The sequence below is a fragment of the Pongo abelii genome, chromosome 3 (assembly GCF_028885655.2).
Source record: "Pongo abelii isolate AG06213 chromosome 3, NHGRI_mPonAbe1-v2.0_pri, whole genome shotgun sequence".
NCBI classification, from domain to species: domain Eukaryota; kingdom Metazoa; phylum Chordata; class Mammalia; order Primates; family Hominidae; genus Pongo; species Pongo abelii.
Window position 1 is genome coordinate 65,486,951 of NC_071988.2, and position 17,798 is coordinate 65,504,748.

The 17,798-nt window shown below is 44.7% G+C and overlaps 2 protein-coding genes across 3 annotated transcripts in view; one reads left to right on the forward strand and one right to left on the reverse strand.

The window, feature by feature from the left end:
• LNX1 (ligand of numb-protein X 1) overlaps positions 1-17,798 on the forward strand; it is a 141,292-nt gene that overhangs the window by 14,405 nt on the left and 109,089 nt on the right. The window contains exon 2 of one of the 2 annotated variants that reach the window (XM_009240016.3): positions 2,914-3,379. In XM_009240016.3, coding sequence (XP_009238291.1) covers positions 3,000-3,379 — 380 coding nt within the window. In that variant the 5' untranslated portion in view covers positions 2,914-2,999. 2 annotated transcript variants of the gene reach the window in all.
• On the reverse strand, positions 662-1,553 carry LOC103890430 (COMM domain-containing protein 5). Its single transcript, XM_009240034.4, is given in 1 exon segment — positions 662-1,553. A coding segment is annotated over 1 exon segment (819 nt). The 3' UTR covers positions 662-734.

Here is a 17,798-nt window from a genome sequence, read left to right on the forward strand (position 1 = left end):
GCCTTGAGGACAATTAGCAGCTGCATAGATACAGATTTCCTTGAAACAACTTTGCCCCCTCCTGCACCCTCTATCTTTGCCTTCTGTGATCCTATCTGATGCTAAATAAAATGCTACAATTTCTAAATGTTTTTATATTAAGGGCATTTACCAGCAACCTCTTCACTAGAGTGGCCTCTCAGGCATATTACTGCAGTACAGAAATGTAAACAACAAAGCTGACTCAATGAAAGCCTGAAGTCAATGTATTTTCTTTTTGAGATAAGGCTATGTTTGTACAAACAACCTCCGACTTTATTTGGAAAAGAGATATAATACAGTTTATGACTGCTGGGCTGTTTCCAAACGTGGCTAACTTCCTTTTAGGTTATTCATGTGTCTTTATGTTCTTGTGGAAAGCATAAGGTCTTTTAATTTACTTTTGGAAAAGAGGAAAGTTGAGTTGGGGCTGAGGGAAGAGGCAGGATTCTTTTTTTAAAAATTTATTTTTATTATTTATTTTATAATGTTTCCCCTCCCCTCAGCCCCACTAGAATGTCAGCTCTGTGAGGTCAGGGATTTAAGGCAGAAGAATGAAAATGCCCAACCTAAAATACAAGATCTACAAAAGCACCTGGATGAAGAGCCTGCCTCATGGGAAGGGCAGGGCTGTCCTGGGAAGAGTCAGCTGCACTTTGGCACCATCTGAGGTGCCTGTCCAAGCCTGACCTGAATGGGACTGGTCATGTGAGGGGTCAGTCCTGCAGGCTGCACTCACACCTCTTCTCCAGATCTGCCATCTCCTTTAGGACCAGGGCCACGCTGTACCGCAGCTCCTGGAACTTGGCTGTGGGGACCTCGAAGCGGTATGCTAACCCATCTGAAAGCTTCAGCTGCATCAGGACCCTCAGCTGCAGGGAGCGAGCCGGGGCACTGGTGGAGATTGTCACATCCACCCACCACCGAAAGTCAGCAACATGGGGCAGCCAGGCCCCCTGCTGCTGAGCTACAGAATGAAGGAGGGGCCACTGGCTCCCAAATACCACGCTGGCCAAGTCCCCGACCAGGTCTTGGGGGATGCAGAGCTCCTGGAGCTGGTCCCTGAAGGTGTTGGGCTTCAGGCTGGTGGGGGGCAGATGGAGGGCCTGCTGGAGCAGCATGTGCATGCCTGCCAGCAGGGCACCCAGCCACTCCTGTGGCAGGTTGGCGCTGACCCCAAGACACTGCACAGCCTCTCGGCAGTCCTCCCCTTTCAGGTTGCTGATCACAAACTTCATCAACTTTCTGACCATGCTCCTGTTTAGGTCCCCTAGTAGCTGGGCCATTGCTTCCACCTCTGGAGGAAGCTGGGCCCCCAAGAAACTCACTCAGCCACTGTGACTACCACCAGGATGATGCAAGACAGAGCTGTGGCCCCCACAGCAGACACTGCTGCTGTTTCCTCCTTGATTAGCCAGCCTAGGGGGTCGGTCCCAGATGCTGGGGTCGGTGCCACCGATCCCCAGCTGATGCAGCGAATGGGGACTCCCTGAGGGCAGAAGCATATCCTTTAAGTCTCTTTCAAAGGTCTGCATATCCAACTCATGACCTAGCTTAGAGTTGGTGCTTGAAAACTATTTATTGACTGTCTACCCAAGAGACTTCCTAGATGCAAAGCAAACATGTTGAAAAACTTGATTATTGTTGACGCCTATCTGTGTTAAAGGAAAATATGTATTGTGATAGTATTCTACTATTTAAAAGAAATATCTAGGCTGGGCGTGGGGGCTCACACCTATAATCCCAGCACTTTGGGAGGCCAAGGTGGGTGGATCTCTTGAGGCCAGGAGTTCAAGACCAGCCTGGCCAACATGGTGAAACCCTGTCTCTACTAAAAATACAAAAATTAGCCAAGCATGGTCGCGCGTGCCTGTAATCCCAGCTACTCAGGAAGCTGAGGCAGGAGAATCACTTGAATCTGGGAGGTGGCGGTTGCAGTGAGCAGAGATCACACCACTGCACTCCAGCCTGGGCAACAGGCAAGACTCCGTCTAAAAAAATATATATATATCTAATGGAATAAAAGAGTCCTATTGGAACAAAGCTTAACAGCCCCTTATAGGAGCTCTAGCTTTCAGATTCTGGGCCAACAGAGCTAGACTAGAGACAATGAATTCAGTAACAAATACATGTAAAATTTATTGAGCACTTAGTATGTGGTAGATGCAAATCTAAGAGCTTTATGTATCATATCTCATTTCATCCTCACAAGAGTTCTATGAAGTAGCCTGTGATTATCCCCATTTTACAGATGTGAAAACAGAGTCTGAAATCATTGGCCCATAGTGGTGGGATTTGAACCCAGGCAATGTGTCCAGAGCCCACTTAGCCACTAATGACCAATAGAGTGAAATGCATACAGGAGACAACAGTGCATTTATCATAGTGAAAATATGAAAGGCTCAACGGCACTATTTTCTCTCAGATGACTTAGTTGAAAGCTCTGATCTCCTACTTTTTCTGAGTTTGGGAGAAAGATGGGGAAGAAAGACAAAAGAAAGCCATCACAGTGTTAACTGTTTTTTTTTGTTTTTCTTGTCCTGATCTGACAAAAAATTTACAAATCACTGGTCTATTTAATTTTCTTAACAAATTACATTTTTTAGAGTTACTTTAGGCATTTCCTAGATATTACCCAAATGATTCTTACCACACCAATGTGCAGATATGAAAGGTGGACATCATTCCCACTGGCATGTGTGGAAAAACAGAGGCATGAGGAGGCCGTGGGGCTTGCCCAAGGTCCTGTCAGTCACTCCAGAGTGGACACTCAACCCTGGCTTTCTGAATCATAGCTCAATTCTCCATGCACTGGCAGCACTGTCTCATGTCTACCATAAGCATAAGACTTTCATGTGCTGGGAAGCAAAGTTGAGCCTTCTTGTTCTCTTTTAGGTGTGTGGATGGCTCCTAGATCTTGACTTGCTCCTGAGGAAATATTATGTGACTGAGTTTCCTGTTACACTGCTCTCCAATCCATCATGAACCAGCCAGAGTCTGCCAACAACCCTGAACCCCTGTGTGCAGTGTGTGGCCAAGCCCACTCCCTGGAGGAAAACCACTTCTACAGCTATCCAGAGGAAGTGGATGATGACCTCATCTGCCACATCTGCCTGCAGGCTTTGCTGGACCCCCTGGACACTCCATGTGGACACACCTACTGCACCCTCTGCCTCACCAACTTCCTGGTGGAGAAGGACTTCTGTCCCATGGACCGCAAGCCTCTGGTTCTGCAGCACTGCAACAAGTCCAGCATCCTGGTCAACAAACTCCTCAACAAGCTGCTGGTGACCTGCCCATTCAGGGAGCACTGCACCCAGGTGTTGCAGCGCTGCGACCTCGAGCATCACTTTCAAACCAGGTAGGTCCCCCATCAGTGAGCCGGGAAGTCCCGCCCCCAAGGGGGACAGCTGGACCCCTCCACCCCCCAGTCCCCCAGTCTCCTGAGGGCTTCCAACCAATGAAATGATCCATTCAAAATAAAAAAACAGCTAGGTGTTTATGATCATGAATTCAGTGTAAGGAAATAGCATTTGGTGGAGTTGTGTTGTATGTATGTGTTTATGGGATTTTTTTAAATTATAATAAAATGTAACATAAAGTTTACCATTTTTAACCACTATGAGTATATTGTTCAGTGGTATTAAGTACTTTCATGTATTGTGCAACTATCACTAGCATCCACCTCTAGAAATTTTTCATCTTCCATAATGGAAACTCCATATCCATTAAACACGAATTCCCCATTCCACCTTCCCCCAGTCCCTGGCAGCCACCATTCCACTTTTTGTCTCCATGGATATGACTGCTCTAAGTGCTTCATATCAATGACATCATATAGTATTTGTCCTTTTGCGACCAGCTCATCTCATGTGTGTATGTTTTGAAATGTGAAATATACCAGAGAGGGTGTATGAGCAGCTTTCTCTGAGGCTCATGGGCCTCAAAAGGATTTCCTGATGGGCACTGCTTGCTTTTTCACCTAAGAAAAAAAAGGTGCCCCAGTTTGACCCTTGATTATTAGAATTTCTTCTATATTGGAATTGACAAGGCATAACTGTCCTTCGAGAAGGTGTGAGGTGTTCTCAATTAAGTTTTAAAAGGAGAAATTTAGGAAACTTTTGTCCTCCAAGCAATTTGTTCTGCTAACTTTGTGGCTAAGTTACTAAGTTGCGCATGCACACACACACCCACACACACACACCCACACTGGTGGCAGAATTCTGGTGTGATTGCCGCTGCTGATGGCTGACATCACCTGTTCCATCTGGCTGCCTCTCATTTTGTCCACTTACATTGTCATGTTCCTGGGCATTGAGAACATTTAAGGTGCTTAATAAAGGGTGAACAATCATACCACAATTATTTTGTAAGAGGAAATTTGGAAGCTGGTGTTTATCCTGGTTCCTGTCATGACAAGGGCAAGAGGCAGGTGCAGGTATTTTTTTTTTTAAAGGTCACATACCTTAGGTCATGAATCTGAGTCTTTGTCTTTTGGGACATGCATGGATACTCTAACGTGGAAGTTTGCATCAAAAGCAATGGCCTGGGTGTAATGCTTAGCACATGTTTTCCACGCTCATTATGTCAGTGAATTCATTTTTCTCCCCAAGATGTTGAGCCAGATGCTTCCACCTCAGGTTTTTGGGTTGCAGCTGTTATTGCTGGTGTTTAAACTAGGATGCCCTACCTCCCTCATTCCCCAGAAGTAGATGTGGTTAAAGGAGGAGTGGGTAGGGTAGTCTATTTGTGACCTTTGCTGAAAGTTTTGCCCAGGTATGAGAGACGTTGGTGGAAAAGAAGTAGATCTGGAGTCAAAGGCGAGGTAGATGCCAACAGGAATTGGCACAGAGCCAGGTTTGAGAGTAGGAGCCATACTGGGCAAGGGGATGAGGGGCATGAGGAGGAGAAAGAGCCCCTCTACCCTCACCACAGTCCCATGTTCCTGATGTGTTGCAATTACACATTTGTGCTGGGGAGCTGTGTTCATTTCTTGTTGTTGCTGTAACAAATCACAAACTTAGTGACTTAAAACAATCCAAATTACTGGGCACAGTGGCTCACATCTGTAATCCCACTTTGAGAGGCTGAGGCAGGAGGATCACTTGAGCCCAGGAGCTTGAGACCAGCCTGGACAACATAGCAAGACCCCATCTCTATAAAAAATTTAAAAATTAGCCAGACCTGGTGATGTGTGCCTGCAGTCTTAGTGATTCAGGGAGCTAAGGTGGGAGGATTGCTTGAGCCTGGGAGTCGAGGGTGAAGTGAGCTGTGATGCACTACTGCACTCCAGCCTGTGACAAAGTGAGACTGTCTCAAAAAAAGAAAAAACAAATTTGTTATCATACAGTTTTGAGGGTCAGAAGTCTAACGTATGTCTCGGTGGACTAACATTGAGGTGTCAGCAGGGTAGCATTCCTGTTGGCTTCAGGGGAGAATCCCTTTCCTTGCCTCTTCCAGCTTCTGATGCTGCCTGTCTTCCTTGGCTCGTGGCCCCCTCTTCCATCTTCAGAGCCAGCCACGTAGCATCTTCCAGGCTCTCTCTGGCCTCTGCTTCCATCCTCACATCTCCTTCTGTGACTCTGAGCCTCCTGCCTCCCTCCTATAAGAACTCATGTGATTACCTTGGGCCCACCTGGATAATCCAAGATGGCTCCTTCATCTCAAGGTTCTTAATTTACGCGGGGCATGGAGGCTCACACCTGTAATTCCAGCACTTTGGGAGGTGGAGGCGGGCAGATCACTTGAGATCAGGAGTTTGAGACCAATTTGGCTAACATAGTGAAACCCTGTCTCTACTAAAAATATAAAAATTAGCTGGGCATGGTGGCCCAAGCCTGTAATCCCAGCTACTTGGGAGGCTGAGGCATGAGAATTACTTGAACCCGGGAGGCAAGAGGCTGCCGTAAGCCAAGATTGCACCACTGCACTCCAGCCTAGGTGACAGAGCGAGACTCCATCTCAAAAAAAAAAAAAGATTCTTTTTTTTTTAGACGGAGTCTGGCTCTGTTGCCCAGGTTGGAGTGCAGTGTCACGATCTCTGCTCACTGCAAGCTCTGCCTCCCGGGTTCATGCTTTTCTCCTGCCTCAGCCTCCAGAGTACTTGGGACTACAGGTGCCCGCCACCACGCCCGGCTAATTTTTGTGCTTTTAGTAGAGACGTGTTTTCACTGTGTTAGCCAGGATGGTCTCGATCTCCTGACCTCGTGATCCGCCCGCCTCAGCCTCCCAAAGTGCTGGGATTACAGGCATGAGCCACCACGCCCGGCCAAAAGATTCTTAATTACATCTGCAAAGTCCCTTTTGCCATATGCAGTGACATACTCAGAGGTTCTGAGGATTAGGAGCTGGACATCTTTGGGGAATAATTATTCTGCCCACCCCAGGAGTAAGAGTGGGGAGACAGAAGACAGCACTGGAGTCATCCTCTGGGGAAAAAGTGAAAACCCAGCCAGTCCTCCTCATCCCCTCATCCAGGACTGTTTGGGGTCTGAGAGTGTTTCTAAAAATAGGGAGAAGATGGTGTGTGGATCTGATGGTGAGGCCAGAAGGGATGTGGGGAAGGGCAAGGGCTAGGAGGTGACTGTTGGAAATCTGTGAGGTCTTCAGGAGAAAGATGACACAGGTGCCCCTCAGCTGCCTGAAGCAGACTGGGAATTTCATTCACCCTTAGCCCATGCAGCCCGTGTGACCCACACACACCTCAAAGAAGCCCGAGATAGAGGCTTGATGAACACTCAGCTGATAATGAGATGAACATTTGGAAAACAGCAGTGAGGAGAGAACCCAAAACTGACTGAAAGTGAGTCACCTTTTTAAGCTGCACCCTCTGAGTGAGTCCTTCACAGGCGCCCACAGCAGCTCTCTGGAGAGGACGCCCCCACATCAGGGAGGCGTGGGCCTCAACACATGCTCTCAAGCCTCCACACTTCTGCTTCCTAAGTAGGTTGAAACCAACATTTCCAAAAATATGTTGTATGTATTAGTCACCATATGCCTAATATACATTCCTTCACCTCCCACCCCTTGACATTTTATTGGCAAGGATTAAGAATTTGAAGCTAACCTGGCCGGGTGCGGTGGCCCATGCCTGTAATCCCAGCCCTTTGGGAGGCTGAGGCGGGTGGATCACGAGGTCAGGAGTTCAAGACCAGCCTGAACAAAATGGTGAAACCCCATCTTTACCAAAAATTCAAAAATTAACCAGGCGTGGTGACAGATGCCTGTAATCCCAGCTACTCAGGAGGCTGAGGCAGGAGAATCGCTTGAACCTGGGAGGCAGAGGTTGCAGTGAGCTGAGATCACACCACCGTACTCCAGCCTGGGTGACAGAGCGAGACTCTGTCCCAAAAAAAAAAAAAAAAAGAATTTGTGGATCTCTCTTGGCCTTTGGGTCTGTGATGAGCCAGTAGGCCCCCTCTTACTCCCCTTAGGAGGGATATTAAGAAGAATACTTAAGAAGTAGTTAATACCTCTGGAGACCCTTGAATTTAGAAAACTAAGAGGCAAGTGTTTACTTTTCTCTGTGGGGCCTCCAGGCTGGTGGCTGCTTGTATGGGAGTCTTGTCATAGCTTTTGTTTATAAATTTTGCATTGGTTTGCTTGATCTTTAACATCACTTAACTCAATAAATATGCATCTAAATAAAATTGTTTTAAATTTTATTACTTATTTATTTATTTTGAGTTGGAATCTCACTCTGTCGCCCAGGCTGGTGCGATCTCAGTTCACTGCAAGCTCTGCCTCGCCCAGGCTGGCGCGATCTCAGTTCACTGCAAGCTCTGCCTCCGGGGCTCATGCCATTCTCCTGCCTCAGCATCCCGAGTAGCTGAGAATACAGGTGCCCACCATCACGCCCGGCTAATTGTTTGTATTTTAAGTAGAGACAGGTTTTTACCATGTTAGCCAGGATGGTCTCGATCTCCTGACCTCGTGATCTGTCTCAGCCTCCCAAAGTTCTGGGATTACGGGCTTGAGCCATTGTGCCAGGCCCAAATTTTATTTTTTTAATTGACAAATATATATTGTATATATGTATGGTGTACAATATGATGTTTTAAAATATGTATATATTGTGAAATGGCTAAAGCAAGCCAATCAACATGCATTACCTCATATATGTACCATTTTTGTGATGAAAACACTTAAAATGTACTCAGTAATTTTCTACTGCACAATACATTGTTATTAACTATAATCACCTCATTGTACAATAATCTCCTGAATTTATGCCTCCTGTCTAACTGAAATTTCTGCACCTGTTGCCCAACAGGAGACTTAAGTCAGGGTACAGGCAGACAGCATCACATCTTTAAACAGCTGGTGCCTGTTTTCTCCAGAATGGGTTTCATTTGTAAACAATACTTGTCTACTAAATATAAATACTTGAGTAAAACATTTAGGACTGGCTGTAGATATGCATGACTGGCTAGATCATTGATTACTTGGACAACTGTTTCTGCTTTCAGACTAGAGAGCTCTTTTATGGGAATAAATCTGAGTTTGGAGCTAGCAGTTGGAAACTTCTGGCTAATTCTGTTGATTTCTGCCCTCTTAGATGCTTACAGACTCCCATCACATGGGTCTACTGTAGAGAATTCCCAGGGGGGTGATGGACTTATTGAGTTGAATGGCAGCTTTCCTAACTGGAGGCTATTACCAGTATGTAGTGGGGCCCCTGCAGAGGGCCCATCTGCTCATCTCTCCTGACCCAGAATTTCAATGAGAAGGTGTGTGGAAGCCAAGCTTTCACTTCTTGATCCTGAGCGAGACTTATTTTAGGCTCAAGACCACATTTCCATTTTGTAATCTCATCATCTGCATACACAGTATTTAGCAAGGATTCACAATAGGTCAGGCCCTGAATGAAAGAAAAATAAGTTGTGATTTCTGCCTCTAAGGAAATGACCTTTTAAAGGTAAAAGAGAGAAGTTGAAAACATACGTGAATTGTTTCATAGGACAAGTCACTTTGCCCTTTACTTTCTCTCCTTTTTCCTTTTTTCTTTTTTTTTTTTTCACGTTCTGGGATACACGTACGGAACATTCAGGTTTGTTACATAGGTGTATGTGTGTGTCATGATGGTTTGCTGCACCTACTTTCTTATTTTCTAAAAATGGAAGATAATAAAACTGACCCTCCTCAAGTATTTACTAGTATGAATACAGAGTTCATTGTTCAATAATTTGAAATGAGCTGTGAATGAAAACGTGATGTAATTGGCCCAAGACACACGTGGCTGAAGGCTGGCTGGGAATATTTTCCTGATTAACTTTGCATCCAATGTCCTGGGAGTTTCTTCTCCAAAGGTCTACCCTGGATCTTCTTTGACCTTTACTTCCATCCAGGGTAGTGTATTCAGGACAGCACAGCTAACTGTCTACAAAGTGGGGAAGACTTTATTGAAAGAAAAAATACAGGGAGGGCCGGGCACAGTGGCTCAAGCTTGTAATCCCAGCACTTTGGGAGGCTGATATGGGCGGATCACGAGATCAAGAGATCAAGACCATCGTGGCCAACACAGTGAAACCCCATCTCTACTAAAAATACAAAAATTAGCTGGGCGTGGTGGTGCATGCATGTAGTCCCAGCTACTCGGGAGGCTGAGGCAGGAGAATCGTTTGAACCCAGGAGGCAGAGGTTGCAGTGAGCCAAGATCGCCCCATTGCTCTCCAGTCTGGTGACAGAGTGAGACTCCATCTCAAAAAAAAAAAAAAGAAAAGAAAAGAAATACAGGGGACTATTACCTATGAAAAGTAGGCATGTACTAGTCTTGCTGGTCATTTTAGCTAGACTAAACATCTCATAATAATTGTGATTTGACATACGTCCTTACTGCGACCTTCTAACTCTGAACCCAACATTTTTCTGGCCCCTAAATAAACCTTGTTTAGTGAAGAGAAAAGAAGCAAGAAAATAGGAGTTGATCAGTGATATCTGAGATAAAATTTAAGATAAATAGGACAGCCAGGCAAAGAATAGGGCAAAGATTAGAGTTAGGGCTGTTTACTGGCAAGGAAGCCATGGAGCAATCTCTGTTCATTTGAGGTTGGGTTTTAGCCCCAAGGGATTGTATTAATTAGGATTACATCGGATGGCAGGTAATAGAAAATTATGTTATATTGGTTTAACCAGGTAGAAGTTTTGTTTTTCTCATGTAATACAAAGTCTAGGGGTAGGAAGCCCAGGATTACTATGATTTTGCCATGACATGATGCCAGCAGGAATTAGTTTAGCTTTCATCCTCAGGTTTATCACCTCATGGTCTCAAAATGGCTGCATGCTTCAGTGTCATGTACAAGTTCCAGGCAGAAAGAATTAGGCAGGCAGGGAAAAATACAATGTGCCAATGGAGACACCTCCCTTTAAAGAGCCTTCTGAGATGTCTTACCTAGTAATTTCTACTCATACCTCATTAGTCACTATTGTGTTATACAGCTGCCCATCTGTGAGAGGGTCTACATGTAGTAACAGCATAAATAAAACCTGGGTTCTGTTATAAGGAAGAAGGGGAGATTAAATATTTGATAGGCAACCAGCAGTGGTTGCAATAGTGACATAAAAAAAACAACAGAAAACCTTACATTCATGTTTATATTGCAGTCACATTAATCAATTAATTTCATCCCCTTTAAATGCAAGGTGGTGAATGGGCAGTCATCCTTTTTTAATAAAAGATGTACCAAATGTCAGAAGCAATCTGACATGTCCAAGATCGTCCGAAATACAATCCAATACCAATATGAAGTCCACAACCTTTATAATACATCATGCTACTTAAGAGTTCTGATCTATACAGGAGGTCGTGGACATCCAAGAAGAGCATGTTTCAGGACTTTGTGAAACTCCATATTTAGGATAAGACTATAACATGTCACTTCCCTAATAGTATAGGAGGAAAGAAGAGATAAGAAAAGAATAACAAAACCTCTTGGAGATAGATGTTAAGCTTCCAAGTAGGTTCATTCGCTATCGCTAATAGTTATTAGTAACAGTAGACCCAGGTGCAGTGGCTTACACCTATAATCCTAGCTACTTGAAGGTTGAGGCAGGAATATTGCTTGAGGCAAAAAGTTCAAGACCAGCCTGGGCAACATAGAGGGACCCTCATCTCTGAAAAAGATTTTAATTTTTTTTTTTTTTTTTTTTTTTTTAGCCAGGCATGGTGTCATGCACCTGTAGTCCCAGCTACTTGGGAGGCTGAGGCAGGAGAATTGCTTGATCCCAGGAGTTCACCACTGCAGTGAGGTATAATTGTGGCACAGCACTACAGCCTGGGTGACAGAGCAAGACCCCCATCTCTGAAAAAAAATAAAATACGATAACATTAAGCTAATACTCGTTAAGCCCTTTGTTGTTTATGGGCATTGCCTCATTTCACCTTCTTACCAGCACTCTGAGTTAAGCACTATTACTATTGTCTTTCTTTTACAGGGGAGGACATGAAAGTTCAGAGAGGTTAACCAAACATGCCCACTGTCATACAGCTAGTATGCAGCAGAGCTAGAACTCTAACCTCAAGCTTCTCTAACCCCAGCACCTAAATATCAAACCTAACTTCCTTTCTACTGCTTTCCATGAGCTCTGACTCACTCTTGCAGAGCAGCCTTACAGAGAATAGAATTCCAATTTGGACCTCAACAACCTTATGAATTATTACATCCCATGTTTTATCAAGGTTGTTCATTGGCACTGTAAACTGTAGAAATTAAATCTGCACATTCTAAGAGTCTTCTGTATTTAAACTCTTTTAGCCCTGCCTCTGATGCCAAATTCCTAATGACTACACAGTTCATTGCAGTTGGTCTCATCCTGTAGACTTTTCTCTGGTCTACTTCCTGTGGAGTGGAGTTTGCTATCATGGCTTGGCTGTCATTAATGTGATGAATGTAATTATCCCTTTGAGCCATTTCTATTAAGATTCTGGTCTTGAGTTGGCAAAATGGAATTTAATCTTCTTGAATATGGGGTAAGGGAGAGTCCTGGGGGCTTCTGTGGCACTCCAGAGCTTAGGCCTGCAAAGAAGTCTTAGTATTGAGGCCAGTGACGCAGTCTGAAATCCCAGATCTTAAAGCTGGAAGAGGGGATGTGGCCCAGTCCCTGACAGACCAGGCAGGTAAGGCATAATTAGCTCCATTTCAAAGGTAAGGTGACTGAGGCTTGAGAGCTTAAATGAAACAAGGGTCATACAGCTGGTTTCAGAGCTCAATTCTATCCCCCCAGGGAGAAGGAAGAATGGAGTGACTCATTTCCTCACCAAACAGGAACCTGTACATTGTTTGGACAGAACTTTACGTCTATCCAGGCTCTTTGTTATTCTGACAGAGAATGACACAGCCTATTCTTCTCTGGAGCCAATTTTCAAAATTAGCAAGGAAGCTGTCACTGTCACATCTCTTTCATATGTCAGTGCAGTCAAGATGGTGATGGGTGAAATGTTTTAAATCGTACTCTAAATATACATACAGTGCTGGAGGAAGGTGGGGTTGGTTCATATTTCAGCCACTGAATATCTGAATGCTTGCTTTAAGCTCAGCTCTCCAGGCTGCTCCAAAGATGGGAATTTCTCACAGTGTCGCTATAGCAAACTGGAGGGCAGCTTTTCATTATTTAATTATTCACACCGTGGGGTCTGAATGTGTCATGCTCATGCCCTCTTCCAACACATTTTAACTCCCAGCCTGTCTGCTCCCAGCCAGTGATGTAAATGTACCAGCTGCTTCCCAAGAACCAGTCCGCATCCTGCAGGAGGGGCTGGTTCCTTTCCTGGGCATCAGCTTGCCTGCTCTTAGCCTAAGCTCTCTCGCCAATCGTGGTGGCTCCTTGCGTTCCTACATCCTCTCATCTGAGAATCAGAGAGCATAATCTTCTTACAGGCCCGTGATTTATTAACGTGGCTTAATCTAAAGGTTCTCAGTCAAATTCTTTGTGATCTACTGATTGTGGGGGCATGGCAAGGTTTGCTTAAAGGAGCTTGGCTGGTTTGGGCCCTTGTAGCTGACAGAAGGTGACCAGTGAGAAGGCAGCACACTGCTCGGAGAATGAAGGCGCTTCTGTTGCTGGTCTTGCCTTGGCTCAGTCCTGCTAACTACATTGACAATGTGGGCAACCTGCACTTCCTGTATTCAGAACTGTGAGTCCCCTCTCTGTCCGTGCCTGTGTGTTTATGTGCCTAGTATGTTGGGGGTGGGACCCGAGTCCATTCCCTAGCTGATATATCCATTTAGAGGAATAAATTCCACACACACTAGATGCACTTGGACAAAGCCAGCAGTTTAAAGCGGCATGCTTAGCTGTCTGTGACTTGACAAAAAAGCCCCATATTAACAGATGCAGTACTTTCTCAACAAGGCATTTTTTTTTCCTGCTTCAGTGCCAATGCTGCTTTTTTGGGGTACTCTTTTTCCTCAATAGATGTAACTTCTCTTCCTTCCATAAATAGAACTGAAGAGCAGTTAAGAATAGAATTTGTATGCATAGATCTGCTGCCTCTGTTGGGTATTTATAATTGTAAGCAGGCATCGTCCCTTTATTGAGACAGTCTCTATACCTGAAAACGGGTATAGTATCAGTAAAAAAAGAACCCTATGTATAAAATGTATATAGCCATGTTATTTTTATTTTTGATGCTTTTGAAACCTGTGGGATACAAAGAAACATGCCTTGAGCACCCATATTTCCATTGCCTTGATTTAATGGGTTAACATTTTGCCACATTTGCTTCATATGTTTCTTGCTGCGATGGTCTGGAGCAAATTGTAGCCATCATGACATATCACTCCTAAATACATCATTGTGCATCTCTGAAAAATAAAGACAATTTCCTACATGACCCATGTCCATTTTATGCAAGGAAATGCCTCATGTCACCAACCTCTAGTTATATTTTTCCAGCTCCTTTTATTAGTGAGCTTTGAATAAGGATTACAGACTGATGTGAATGACTTCTAGCAATCATATGAAAAGTGTTGCTGTGTGTGCCTTGTGTTTGGAACATTTGCAAAAAATGTATTCCTCCTTACGAACCTAACCAGAGGGGAAAAATAGCAAGAGTTGGCTTATGTGTAAATTACAGTCAGTGGGCAAATGAAAACAGAGACTTTAAATAGAGTTCACAAATCCCAGATCAGAAAAGCTTGTCTGGTCACATTAGATAGTGCTACCACCCATGACTATGTGGTGGTAGCCTGTGCCTCCTTTGTAATTAGCTGGACCAGCCAATTTGTCTAACACAGCGGGTGCCCTTTGATAAATAGAGCTAGGTTCTTGGAAGCGATCATTTGTTCTGCATTTCAGGATTATCTGGTCCCATCTTATTGGAATGTAACTCCAGGATCCAAGAGAAAGTATCTAGCTTAAATCTGAATCATGAGCATCTCTGAGGAAATAATGACCTTGCAGAAGCTTTTCTAGACAAACAGGCAATGGCAGAGATTATGAAAAGGCTCATTCCTCTCTCAATGGATGCTGAGGTTGGGATCTTTGAAATCCGGTGCCATGATATTCTTCCCTGCCCACGCATTCCCATCCGCTATCCTTCTTCCTTGCTATGTTGGTTTCCTAGGGCTGCTGTCACGAATTAACCCAAGTTGGGTGTCTTAAAACAACAGAAATTTATTCTCCCACAATTCTGGCATCCAGAAGCTTGAAATCAAGGTGTCAGCAAGGTCATGCTCCCTATGAAGGCTATAGGGGAGAATGCTTTCTTGCATTCTCTAGTTTTGTGGAGGGGGTCTGCAGGTGTTCCTTGGCTTCTGGCTGCATAACTCTACCTCTGCCTCCACCAGTCTGTACATGGCCTTCTCCTCAGTGTCCTCTTCAATTCTCTTTGCCTTCTCCTCTTCTTATAAGGAAACTTATCACTGGATTTAGGGCCTACTTGGATACTCCATGGTAATCTTATCTTGAGATCCTTAATTGCATCTACAAGACCCTTGTTCCAAATATGGTCACATTCACAGGTTCTGGGTAGACATCTTTTGGGGGCCACCACTCCACTGACTACAGATTCCTGCTATTCCTACACAAAGATTCCTGCTATTGAGGAATCTTTCCATTTGTTTACTTTCAGTTTTATAGCCTAATTGAAGGAAGGTCCTTATACCACTTAATAATTTTCTCTTCTACAAGTACATGAATCAAAGGCAACATTTTTGCTGAATAACTGAACGGACACAAGCAATCTATGAAAGTACGATGCTAGGGAATTGCCAGGATGGTGTTTCCACATTTATCTGACTTTCTTAGAAGCTTCCAATTGCTGTGTATGCTTTGTGAGAAAAGTCTGTGCAGCTGTTCCCTGATGCTACTGGAGATAATTAATCAGTGAATTAGTGACACATTTCAGGTACTGTCATGTACTCTAAGGAATCCAGACAATAAGAATTGAGGTATGGTACCTCCTCTCTAGGAGCTGACAGTCTAATTGAGAAGCTGAAATTTATTCACATAAGAGATATAAGCAATGATTCAAGGCAGATGGAAATAAGTCATTTATAAGTAGAGTAGGTAGTAAGTTGAGAGGAGGTAGAGATTGTCCACGTTGGTGAAATTGATCAGGGAAAGCTTCCAGAGGAGTTGGGGGTTTAAGCTGGATCTTGAAGTGCTTAGAGGAATGAGGCATAAATGGGTAGAAAGAGAAGGTATTTCCGGGATGGTAAGTGGCACCAGCAAAAAGGTTAGGGGCTGGCTGTGGTTGTCACCAAAGCTTGAAAAACTATCATTTGGAACACTAAATAGGGCTGCTGGGCCAGTTTAGCACCCTCGGGAGCAGGAATGATGGGTGATGGCTGCAAGTCCAAGATGGAGGCCTTCTCTTACCTATTCTGGGCCAAAGGATCCCAAAAGCAGGCAGAGCTTGGGGGATCTGCTGGGCTTCCTCCACCCTTTATCTGAACTTTGGATTCCTGGCACTGGGGGAAGCTTGCTCTGTATTCCTTGTGCTTCCAGGTGCACAGACCCTCCTGGATTTTCCTTCCTCTCTAACACCAATGCACTCTTGTGTTCCTGAGTTCATGCCCAGCTCAGACACTGGAACTAATCCAGTACATGGATTCAAATTTAGCATGTGGCCCAGGTTTCTCAAAGTCAAATGCCTACAGGAGAAGGCAGGAATTTTTTTTTTTTTTTTTTTTTTGAGACAGAGTCTCGCTCTGTTGCCTAGGCTGGAGTGCAATGGTACAATCTCAGCTAGCTGCAACCTCCACTTCCCGGGTTCAAGTGATTCTCCTGCCTCAGCCTCCCAAGTAGCTGGGATTACAGGCGCCCACCACCACACCCGGCTAATTTTTGTATTTTTAGTAAAGATGGGGTTTCACCATATTGGCCAGGCTGGTCTTGAACTCCTGACCTTGTGATCCACCCGCCTTGGCCTCCCAAAGTGCTGGGATTACAGGCGTGAGCCACCGTGCCCAGCCAGGAATTATTTTAAAATGTGTATCATTCAGGCATAACACAAAGGGAGGTGGTGAGGCCTCTGGCCAACTGCAGAATGAATATATAATGCCTGAAAGCATTCAAATTCAATTTAAAACAAAACAAAAACCCTGCGTCCAATTTAGCAGATCACTTAGGCATGCCTGGTTTGGTCTTGAGGGCCAATAGTTTACAATGACTTGGCCAAACCAACTCGTAATGTTGAGCCAAACACCTATTGACTCCAGTGGGAAAGACACCAGGTTCAAAAGGATGAAGAGCAGACCCAGAACTGGCAAATGAGACACTGGGTTTTACTGGGGACTTACATATAGGGGAGAGAGTCCAGTGGCAGCCGGCTGGGCAGGAGAACCCCCTTGCATATAGTCCAATGGTGAGAGCTGGACAGAACTGCAAACGCTTGCAAAAGGCATGCATTTTATATTCACTTGGGACCCTCTCCCTAACAGTCTCCACCTAGCAACCTTCACCCAAAACAAAGGACGTCATCAGTCTCCTATAAAGCCCACGTTTCCTGGGACAGGCTAGGGGCTAAGCTGTTTCTCATAGATAAGGAATGACCCTCCGGGTTGGCCACTTCCGGATTCCTTAGCTTGGAACTCCGAGCCACATGCAGGTGTGTCTGCTACACAGGGTCAGTCTCAGGGTATGCGTAAGTTATTGCTATCAGGTGTGTTTATACCAGGGCCTTTCCTTCTTTAAATATGTTTATTGTCACCTGATGCCTTGACCTAGAGGACACTGAATATGACAGAATAACCCTAAAACCAGAGTATTTGGTGTGGAGTCCCAATCCATAGATCAGGGCACAGGGAATCTAGGACAGCCCTCAGGTCTACAAAGAGCATGCCCTAAGGATGAATGACAGCGCTTTCTTTCCCCACATGCCCTCACCCGCAGACCTCCATGAACATTCTTTTTGAATTTCCTAGACCCCAAAAGGAATCTGGGAAAATAACTTTCAGCATCATGGGCATGAACATGGAAACAGCCTTCTCGTCTTTCTGGGCCTATATTTACAGCCCTGCATGTGGAGAGACTTGTAGATGAAAACTTTAGAACAGTGTAGGTTCTGAGGACCACCCAATCAGAAGTAGGGGCGTAGTTTGTTTTCAAAACACAGATTTGGAGGGCTCTAAATCAAACCTACTAAAATTAAAATCTTTGGGAGAGGGGGCCCATCCGTTTTCATGCTTAAGCCTTCCAGGTGATTCTCATGAGGCCACCCCCTTTTCATTCTTGACAAGCTCCCCAGGGGATCCGTATGGGCACTACAGTTTAAGAACTCTTCACTCCAGCTGGAAAGCCAACTTACCCTGACTTTCCCTGTTGAAAATTATCTCTCC